Source organism: Ursus arctos, unplaced genomic scaffold (genome assembly GCF_023065955.2).
Source record: "Ursus arctos isolate Adak ecotype North America unplaced genomic scaffold, UrsArc2.0 scaffold_1, whole genome shotgun sequence".
In the NCBI taxonomy this organism is placed as follows: Eukaryota; Metazoa; Chordata; class Mammalia; order Carnivora; family Ursidae; genus Ursus; species Ursus arctos.
The window spans coordinates 105,913,443-105,924,278 of NW_026622763.1; the positions used below are offsets into that span (position 1 = coordinate 105,913,443).

Genomic DNA, 10,836 nt, shown 5'->3' on the forward strand with positions numbered 1-10,836 from the left:
GGAGTGGTGGCAACCGTCCCAGCCTGGGATTCGGAGCCTTGGTGGGTCGCGGCCTTTCGGCATTGGATGAAAGTCACGGGCACGCAGCCTGGAAAAATGTACGATTGTAAAGAGTCACGGAAATGTTTAAAAGCAACTTTCCTTCTGTAAAAATAAGGTGTTTCAATTCCAACCTAGCCTAACTGCACATGTTTGACCCCAACTTTCTGGGCTTCCCCCTTGCCCCTCCCTGGGAGAGAGTGGGAGCCTGGAGCTGGGACGGCAGACAGGGAGCGCTGCCTGGGGTGCCTTTACTCAACTTAGGATTACTGTTTTCTCTGTACGAGAAAGCTCCTCTGTGTGTGTGTGTGTGTGTGTGTGTGTGTGTGTGTGTGTGTTTGCACACACATATGTGCAAGCATTTAAAACCTGTTGCAAAAACAAGGTGGGTGTCTCATAGATTCCTTGTTTCCAACATTTTCCTAAGGGGATTGAAGGGCCGGATCAAGAAGGAGAGCTCCCAGAGGGAGCTGCTTGCGGACTCGGCGCACCTGAACGAGACCCACTGTGCCCGCTGCCTGCAGCCCTACCGGCTCCTGGTGACCCCCAAAAGGCAATGCCTGGACTGCCGCCTCTTCACCTGCCAAGACTGCAGCCACGCCCACCCAGAGGAGCAGGGCTGGCTCTGCGACCCCTGCCACCTGGCCAGGTGAGCCACGGCCTGGAGTCCAAGGGACGCTGTGGGTGTTAGGGCCCGACATGTCCCCCCGGGGGGCTGGCTGAAGAAGGGTGGGCACGGACGTGGGCCGCCCAGGGCAGTGCCGCGGGCCTGAGCTCCGTCTCTCTGCAGGGTGGTGAAGATCGGCTCCGTGGAGTGGTACCACCAGCACCTGCGAGCCCGCTTCAAGCGCTTTGGGAGTGCCAAAGTGATCCGCTCCCTGTGCGGACGGCTGCAGGGGGGAGGTGAGGAGTGCAGCTCTCCGGGGGTCACTTTTTGTTCCCACATGTGTTTTATGTTTCAGGACCAAGCAGATCCTTTGGAATGGGTGTGCGCCCTGTCAGTCCCTTCCAGGGGTTTTATACGAGGTTGACTGCTTTCTGTGCGGTGCAAATTTCTGCACCCACCCTGGCCTGGCCCCCTGGGAAGTCCTGCATGCTGCTGACAACCCCCACTATTTGAAATCCTACTTTTCAAGGCTTCCTAGCAGGTGGAGACCTCATAGCCAAGGTCTCAAACTCAGTGGCTAGTTGAATAACCAGGCGCTGGTTATTACATGTTCTCCGGGCCCTTCCTCCCTGGGGGCCTAGATTTTCTCTTTTCAACAAACATCCCCTGTGCATCTGATGGGCCGAGGGGTCTTCGTGCAGCTGGAGAGGCTTAGTCTGGCCTCACCACAGGGCTCAAGGGTGAGAACCACAGGGAGCAGGGTGGAAAGCCATACTGCAAAGCGTTTGAGAATCTCTACCCCAAAGGCATCCCTGTTCACAGAGGCCACGTTAGGACCCCTGAGGACCTGGTCTCGCTCTGGGAGGTGCCGATTCCAGTTACTGGGTGGGCTCGGGTATCTCTCTTGTGTGAACGGCTGTGGGGATTGTGATGTCCAGCCAGGGTGCAGAGTTGCTGGACCCACCAGCCGGCACCTGCCAATTTCAAAGTTGTCACCACTGACGGCCACGAGGTGGCGCTGTGGGGCAACGGGAACCCCGACTCCCTGCGCGCTCTGCCTGGCCCCCGTGTCCCATGTCCTGGGGTGATGCCCAGGCTGAATTCTCTCTACGGGAACCTGGGAGTACAGCTCACTGAGTCACAGAGGGTGCAGGGAAGGAAAGTTGCATGTTTGTTTTCAAGTAGTCAAACTGAAAAAACAGAAAAGATTGAAGTTACTAGTTTGAAACCTGGGCAGCCAGGGCTGAATGCAGACTGGCCACCTGAGGGGGTGGCGGGCCGCTGGGGGTCTTCTCCAGGTGAACCTGCAGAGCGATGGGGGTGCTTTCCCGAGGCCCCCGTACCAGGACAGGCAGACGCTGCGGGAGTCGGTCGTCACAGTGCCGAGAAGGAATGAGAGGAAACCCGTCCTCAAGCACGCGGTCTCGGGAGGATGTCTTTCTTCCCAGCACCTTTCCTTTTGGTTCTAGGTTTGCCTGACAGAGCGCGAAGCTCGCCTGACATCCACAGTAAGTGCTTGGTGCTCCCCGGTTTCGTGTTTGTTTCCACCTCCGTGCCAAGAGCGGCTGAGAGCTCTCCTCCGTGTCGGGAGCAGGGGAATCCCGCGGGCTTGCTCTCGAGAGATGGGTTACTATCGCTCAAACCGGGCCGCCTGGGTGGCTTGGCCGTTAAGCGTCTGCCTTGGCTCAGGGCGTGAACTCAGGGTCCTGGGATCGAGCCCCACATCGGGCTCCCTGCCCTGCTGGGAGCCTGCTTCTTCCTCTCCCACTCCCCCTGCTTGTGTTCTCTCTCTCACTGTCTCTCTCTGTCAAATAAATAAATAAAATCTTTTAAAAAAAAAAAATCTCTCTCAAACCCTCGTCCCAAGTGGAGAGAGAGATGTAACGAGTCCATAACCAAAAGGGGCACAGAGCTCCTGTTCCTGTACAGTCTTGGGGGCAGCTCCACGCTGACAGGCCACGCGCATGCACACACCCACACACGCATGCACACACAGACATGCGCGTGTGCCCGGGCCTCCAGGAGCCATGCCCACATTCCCTCGGTGCAGGTGGAGTTCAGCTCAGTATCTTCTGTCGGGTGCTTTGGGGTGAGTTTCCTCCAGACTCACGATCCAGAGAATGAAAATAATCACCCGATCCATCCGCTGCATGGGTCCGAGTTTGCGGGGCACTGAAGGGCTTCAGGGGCATTCTGAAGTAGAGTAAATGCCCTGCTTAGTCACGCTTGAGACCTCCCCGCACCCAAGGCACAGGGAGTGAGGGCCTGGGCGCGGGCTGGGGGGTGTGCAGGGGCAGCACGTGTGGGCCTGGCCCCACAGCCCATGCTCCCCCAGTGCAGGGGTGCCCTCGTGACCCCTGAGGGAAGGCCGATGATCCATGCTCTAAAACCCCAGAGCTCATTTCCTGAACCCCTCTGGTGACGTAAAGGAGAACAGGGGCCAGGCCAGTGTGAGTGGGAGAACGGGGGAAGAGGCCGTGATGGGGCCACCTGGGTGCTCAGGTGAGGCAGGGGGCCTGGGGGCAGAGAAAGGAGAGTAGGGGGCCCTGGGGCTGAGGCTCACCTCCTTCCCAGCTGTGTCTGCGGCCTGCAGATAACCATACAAAATGACTGTAGGTAAAGCAGTTTGTTTGAGAAAACATGACTTAGCTCTCGGCCTTCTTCACCCACCACAAGGCCGGGGATGCAGATTACCCAAGAAACAGTCTGTGAACGGAGGGCGAATGCCTGAGGGTTTGACCTTAGACAAAATTGATGCAGAGTAATAGTTTTCTGCTGGGATTCAGACTGGGTCCAACTGATGCTTGGGTAGGTCTTTGTAAGGCCAGCTGATGGCCTTGCCTGGATGTGTCACAGTAGGTGGATGGATGGATGGACATGTGCATGCAGAATGGATGAATGGGTGTGTGGATGGATGGATGGATGGATGGATGGGTGTATGGATGGATGGATGGGTGGAGAATGGATGAATGGGTGTGTGGATGGATGGATGGATGGATGGAGAATGGATGAATGGGTGTGTGGATGGATGGATGGGTGGAGAATGGATGAATGGGTGTGTGGATGGATGGATGGATGGATGGAGAATGGATGAATGGGTGTGTGGATGGATGGATGGGTGGAGAATGGATGAATGGGTGTGTGGGTGGATGGATGGATGGAGAATGGATGAATGGGTGTGTGGATGGATGGATGGATGGAGAATGGATGAATGGGTGTGTGGATGGATGGATGGAGAATGGATAAGTGGGTGGGTAGGTGGATGGATGAGTGATATGGGTGGGGGGGTAGATGGGTGAGTGGATAGGTTGGTTGGATGGACTGGTAGGTGGATGGGTGGTTGAGTGGTAGATGGATGGATGGATGGATGGATGGGTAGGTGGGTGGATGGTTTGCCCCCAGTCTTCTTCACCCTGGGTTCAATCATGCACGTGTCCATTGCAGGTGGGCCTGAGCCAAGCCCTGGCGAGGGAAGTGGAGACAGTGAGCAGACAGAGGAGGATGGAGAACTGGACACAGTGGCCCAGCCCCAACCCATTGGCAGCAAAGTGAGTCTTCCCCGATCAGCCCCCACCCCCAGCTGGAGCCTGGGGTTCTGATGTCCAAAAAATCTCAGTGCTCCCCTTCACTACTGGTTACTACAGCATGAGCACGAAGACCCCGCCTCCCTCCATGTGCCCTGTCAGTCTCTGAGACACTGAGCAACAGATAGGATAGTGCTTTCAGCATATGGTGTCACCATAAGAAACCCCAAAGCAAACCATGGGGAGCACAGAGCCCACAGGGAAGCCTGCCTGACCCGTCTGGTCAGGGCCCCGGGGGGCCGGCTCGTGAGGTTGTGAGGGCAGGTAGGGGTCCCAGAGGGCACCTGCTGTCTTCCAAGGTGGCCCTTGCATCTTTTAGGGAAGTGAACCCCGTTAGACTCTTCTGTGAACATTTTGCTTTTCTTTGTAGCCAGCCACGAGCCTTGCTTTTGTTAGCGTTTGTTTCTGTCTTCACTTATTTTGTAATGTATTTTTGGTGATAAACAAGCAAAGTACCCCCCAGGGTTTCTGGGGGGGATGACGAAGGGGAGCAGGTTGGGGCCAGGGGGACAAGGAGTTTAGTTAGAGGCACTGGGAGGAGACTGGCGTCCGTGAGATTCAGCACCAGGTCTGGCCAGTCTACAGTGAGAAAGTTGTATTCCTGTCACTCAGTGAGCTTAAAGAATATTAGCCAGTATCTGGAATATTCCCTATATGATACTTTGAAAGGATCCAAATTATCGTGAGGGGGATTTCAGTAGATGGGTGCTCTTCATGTGAACAACGTGGAGTGCTCCCCCACCTCTGTGGCCTCACCTAGTGGGTGCCCCTCATTTGCTGGACCCCCCACCCCCCGACACCTGTCAAGGGAAAGAAGCACCTGCCAGCCCTAGAGAAGACGGCCCGTCCTCCCGACCCCGCGCCCCGACGCTGCAGCGCCTCTGAGCAGCCGAACGTCCTCGGGCCGAGCAGGGGTTTCCTTCTGCTCTTCTAAGAGAGCTAAGGATGCAGATCCTGCAGGGCTTTCAGAGGGGCAGCCCTCTGGGCCCCTTGGTGCTGCCTTGGGGTCCTTCTGGAGGTGGATGTGCCCCTGGAGGTGCCCACCCTGCTGCCCAGGGCTGAGGGGTCCCTGGCCCTCTCTGTCAAGCTGACCCCGGCTCTCCTCCTCTTGCCCACGTCTGCACCTGCTAAGAAAAAGCGCCTCTCCATTCACGACTTGGACTTAGAGGCAGATTCTGACGACTCCACTTGGTTTGGCGGTCACACCCCATATTCGTCCCCAGTCCCAGCGACCACAGACAGCGGGCAGGTCAGTAGGCTCTCGTTTCTGCCCCCGCCCTTCCTCGGATAACCTGAGCGACAGGCACTCAGGCCCCAGGTGGGAGACGGCGCTCTGGGAAGGGGTCCGATGGCCATAGCAGGCACCAGGGCACGACAGGCCAGGAGAGAGTTGGTGTGGGGGTCACAGGACCCAGAAGCTTCATACTCCCCATCTCTGCAGAGACAGAGCTGGCAGCTTGGAGAAATGGAGTGCGGGCTGGGAACCAAGGCTGGACAAATGAGGGGCCCAGGGCATTCGGGCGGGCTGCTTACCCCAGAAGTAAGGCTTCTACCCTGTGATTCAGAAGGGCAGGCCAGAGAACGGGCGTCTGCCCTGGACGCAGGGCCTGACACGTGCCTGGGCGTCCATCTGGAGGTTCCAGGCCAGAGCTGAGGTGGGTGCGTCTGCCCAGGCTGATCTGCAGACTGCTTTGGGGGAGAGGACAGCAGGGTAGTGGGCTCCACCCCAGAGGCCTTTGGGCCACAGGTCCTACTCCAGCTGTAAGACCAGTTCCTGCGGTCTCCACTTCCTGTGGCCTCCAGGGCCTGAGGACTGCTTCCTTTCTGCCCCCCTCAAGCTGGAAAGGAGCTGAGGCATGTGGCTTCCAGAAGCCCCTAGCACCTTGTTTCCTTGGGGACGAGGGCACAACAGAGAGAACCCTCTGCCAGCCCGAGGAAGGGTAGAGGCGGAGGTGCTGGGGTTGCAGCCGAGGGGCCCCCCAGGAGCACTGCCCACACTCCCTCTTGCCTTTCTGGGACTATTAAGGTATACGAAGTTAGAGCAATGCATCCCCCCAGAATAACTTCCCCATCCACCTCCCCAGGGCTTCGGTGTCTAGGTGGGTCGGAGCCCCTGAAGCTGTCACATGTGTTCCCTTGTACGACGAATGGCCCAGGGTCTCGGGAGCCCCAGCCTTCCGCAGACGCATGACACAGAGTAGGCAGTAAAAGCTTCTCCGCAGGACTTCTGAAAGTAAAGGGAACTGAGTTGCAAGGGGCCAGAGCTGAGGGGTGTCAGCGTGTGCTCTGATGATGTCTGGAAACCCTCCAGACTGGGATGGGAAGACCCACATGCCGGAGCTGCCCCTCCTGGTAAAACCTCATGCGCCCAGCAGGTCCCGTGTGCTGAGGCCCTCGTGGGTGAGCCCCGTGCCAAGGACACCTCCCAGGAGGCCACGGTCCTGGAGCAGGCCGATGTCAGCGCCCCTGGGTGCCACCCCCATCCAGAAGAGCAGACAGACAGCCTCTCACCTGCCAGACGGGACACCCTCACCGAGCTCGGCCTCCCTGGAGAGTCGTGCACGACAGCCCCAGGGACCGCCGCCACAGCTGGTAGGTCACTTGATGGGCTCTGCATGGAGGAGGGGGTCAGCGGAAAACCCGCCCGCTGCCCTGATTTGTGCAGACACACTGGCCGAGTGATAGCAGCCTCTTTCTTCACTGCATCGTCCGGCCTGTGAGGTCCTAGTAGACGCCATCCACACCTGCTCCCACCCCCAGGCTGGGCGCTGCTCTTGTAACACTCAGAAGTTCCAGTATTAACGTCTCGACTGGCCACATGGCTTATTGCCACCTTGAGGGAGGATATGAGCTGGTTTGGGGTAGGGACATGCAGGTGTCCCTGAAATGATTAGGGTCACTGGTCCCCTGGACCAACCCTGACCAAAGGACAGGGCAGGTCCAAGCCTGGGGACTGACTGTGCACATGGGGACCCATAGTACACTTGGGGACGGATGGTGCATTTGGGGATGGATGGTGGACCTGGGGACGGACGGTGCACCTGGGGATGGACGATACACTTGGGGATGGAAGGTACACTTGGGGACCCATAGTACACTTGGGGACAGATGGTGCATTTGGGGATGGATGGTGCACCTGGGGACGGACGGTGCACCTGGGGACGGACGGTGCAGGTTCCGTTTGGGCACTGCTTCCCCTGGTCCACCATCAGCTCCCAGCTGTGAATCGCGGGGTCTGTAAGTGCTGAGAACCTAGACTTGCTCAGTTTAATTTTGTTGTCAGACAGTGTGCTTCATAATGAAATCCTGAATTGCTGTCTTTTCCTGTGCCCTGTGGGAGTGTGGGTTCAGGAGTTCAGACACCCTACTGATGCAGGAGCAGATGAGACCACAGAGGCAGCCCGGCCCTCCTGCTAATGAGCCCCCACGTGACCGCCGCGTGGGGCCAGCTGCCGGGAAATATGGTTAAGTCACCGTCTGCCAGGAAATCAGTCCCCTTTCTGTTTTCCTTTTCATTATATTATAGGGACCATAATCTCATGGTCCACAGGCCAATTAGGATGCTGGGGGCATTTGGGGAGGAACATGGGGCTTTACTTCCTCCTGAACAGTGAATAAACGAATCTATATTGAATAAGTCATAGGATAGGGACAGACAGGGACGTGCACAGACTCCGTGCCCCCGCGCCGTAATCCCACACCACCGTGAGGATGCGGGCAGGGCGGCAGGTGGGGAGGGAGCTGAGGGAGACAGAGTTGCTGACCAACCAGCGCAGTTTTCAGCTCATCCCTTAAACTGGGAGCGTCTCACGGAGACATGTAGGAGCCTGACGGCCAGTGCTAGCCCGAGATGCATCAGACAGCCCACAGGTGCACCATCTGAGGGTTGGTGGCACGTGGCATGCCACCCCGCTTAGCCGCTGTGACTCGGTTTCTCCTCACTGCGAAGAGGGCTTCATGCCTAACGTGCGGCATGGTTGTAGGCACTAAATGAGATCGTAGTTTCACAAACATATCGGCTTAGAACAGCGCACCTGCCTCCTATCCCCGTGGCCGGAAGTCGGGCATGGCCTCACGGCATCCTCAGTGCACAGCCTCCCTGGCTGACACCAGCAGGGCACGGGGCTGGGGTCTCACTGGAGCTCGGGGCCTCTCGCAGGCTCGTGCAGGTGCTTGGCAGGACTCACCGAGCCAGTGGGGGCTGGTGCTGTGGACAACAGACGCGGCTGTGCACGGGGACTCGCCGGGGCGGGAGCTCCTGTGCGGTCAGCCCCGGCCGCAGCCCTCTCCCCCTCCGCCTCCCCGGGCAGTGTGTGCGGTGCCATCCAGGCTGCCTGGAGCCCCAGGGAGAGGGACCATATGGTGAGTCCGTGGGAATAGTCAGCTTCCCCCCGACTGGAGCCCAGGATGAGCGTTTCTGGGCACGCTGTAGGTGACCCGTGCCCACGTAAAGGCATGAGAAAGAGCCCGGAGTGACCAGTGTGGAAAGACTTCCCGAAGTCCCCTCCACTCGTGGACGCTCCCTGGGCCCCACATCGGCCACCCTCTGGGCACACGGATTCGGGTGGTGGAATTCTGTGTGCTGTGATCATTCGGCCGATGTGGCTCTCTGCTCCTCTGGCCCCCCAAGAGTGCTGGGCAGGGACCTGTTCCCTGAAGCTCCGTGTGAGGGCTTGTGGCCCGTCCGTTCTGACTTTGAGCTAAGGTTCTCCGCTCCCTCACCTCAGGGGCTGTAATCACATCTTTGGTTTATGTCATCTCTTGTTTTTCTTTATTGGGAAAAACGTGTCCACTGGCTCCCAGCTTTTCGCTCTGAATAATTTGAACCCTCTCTCACTCCAAAGGGACAAGCGTCGTGGGGAGTGAGCAGCTCCCCTCCCAGTATCTGGCTGACGTGGACACCTCCGATGACGAGAGCACCCGGGCTCCCAGCGCCACCTCCCAGCATCCCAGATGGAGAGGCCGTGCTCCGTCCCAGAGCCAGGTAAGGCGGCGGCGAACAGTTCCTTTCACGCCAAGTCAAATCAGTGAAATCAAAGCTGTCGGTACTTTAAAACTGCAAGTGTGCACAGGCCTGCATAGCCCACATGCGTGCGATCTCGTCAGAATATCCGCTGTTTTATTGACATGAAGTTCACATGACATAAAGCTCGCCATCCTGCAGCGGACATTCACTGCGCGTAGTGCTTTGACATCGTGCAGCCGCCACCTCTATCCGTCCCAAAGCTCATCGCCCCAAAGGGAACCTGATCCGTGAGCAGTCTCTCCCGTCCCCTCCCTCTGGCCGCTGGCGACCACCAGCCTGCTTCCTGTGTCCTGGCTTCGCCTATTCTGGGCATTCAGTGTAGATAGAAGCACTGACTGTGTGGCTTTCGTGCCTAGCTTCCTGCACACAGCGTCCCATCTTCGAGGTCCGTCCACGTTGTAGCTTGTGCCCATGCTTGATTCCTTTGGACGCAAATACTCACTTCGTACTCGATCGAGTATTCTGTCATTTACAAGAGGAGGAAATACTCCATTATTTTATGCCTTTAGCAGACGTTATGCAGATTTTAAGAAAATTGAACTTAGAATACGTAACACCTGTAAAGTGGTGAGACTCGCTCACGTTGTAGACCCCGACTGACGACATAAGTCACAAGATTCCTCTGAGTGCCCCACGTTCCCTCCGCTGAATTTAAACCGTGGTCCCGCTAACTGATGTAGGTCTGAGCAAATACACTTCACTGGGGCAAAGGCAACAATGCTTTATACGAGGCTGATACAGACTCACCAAAGACCCGGGAAGGCCTGACTCCTACGGAGGAGATAGTGGGATTGGGGCCGTTTGTAAGTGAGCCACCCAGAGGCAGGAAACCGGGAGGAGAGCCCTACTCTGGACGGAGAATCCGGGATGTAGCTCAGCCATGGCTGGTCTCAGGCACATTTTCAGGAGCCAGAACTGATGCGTGGCTCAGAGCTCCTCCCGGGACCCTCCCTGCAGGACGTTTGAGGGGTGGGGGATGCCCCTGTGGAGCTTCCCTTCCAGGGACCCAGGGACTGACTGAGCTCTGGGCTGTCAGGTAGAAGGACTCACCGATGCTGAGCGTGCTCAGAAATGGCGGAAAGCAGCTGGGCGCGTGCAGCCGTGCTTGACGCAGTTCTAGACGCAGGGGGAGGGGCAGGGGACCCGAGAGGCTGGAGAGGAGCCAGAGCTGGGAGGGGCTGTTCTGCAGGGAGCTAGGGCCTTCCCCAGCCCCTTACCCCTCTGTGCACTCAGACAACCCAGGGGGAGCGTCGTCTAACACAGCCGCAGCCCACACCTGCAGCTAAAACTCCTGGCTGTCACTCCACCAGCACCATGCACGGCCATCCGTGGCCAGTGGCGCTGCCCAGCAGGGCCCGGGCTTTGCTGAACCCTCTATCCCAGCAGCAGATGTGCCCACAGGGGGCAGGACCTGCACGAGGCAGGTGGGATGCCAGCCACTCCTCAGTCTCCACTAATGTAGGAAAGGTTAGAGGCTCTTCCAACTTCCGTCCTCTCACCGAGCCCCTAGGAAACGATCTGCCAAAAACCAGCAGCAGACTTGTGGGAGGAGCCTTTCTTCGCATGGCTTTTGAGAAATC

At 57.9% G+C, this 10,836-nt stretch overlaps 1 protein-coding gene across 1 annotated transcript in view; it reads left to right on the top strand.

The window, feature by feature from the left end:
- Nucleotides 1-9,414, top strand: part of MLPH (melanophilin) — a 29,923-nt gene extending 20,509 nt beyond the window's left edge. The window contains exons 3-10 of the mRNA XM_057316123.1: nucleotides 467-688; nucleotides 830-942; nucleotides 2,116-2,154; nucleotides 4,091-4,194; nucleotides 5,363-5,479; nucleotides 6,606-6,822; nucleotides 9,075-9,275; nucleotides 9,395-9,414. Of these exons, the coding sequence (XP_057172106.1) occupies nucleotides 467-688; nucleotides 830-942; nucleotides 2,116-2,154; nucleotides 4,091-4,194; nucleotides 5,363-5,479; nucleotides 6,606-6,822; nucleotides 9,075-9,275; nucleotides 9,395-9,414 (1,033 nt within the window). The remainder of the gene's footprint in view (nucleotides 1-466; nucleotides 689-829; nucleotides 943-2,115; nucleotides 2,155-4,090; nucleotides 4,195-5,362; nucleotides 5,480-6,605; nucleotides 6,823-9,074; nucleotides 9,276-9,394) is intronic.
- Nucleotides 9,415-10,836: the final 1,422 nt, after the last annotated feature.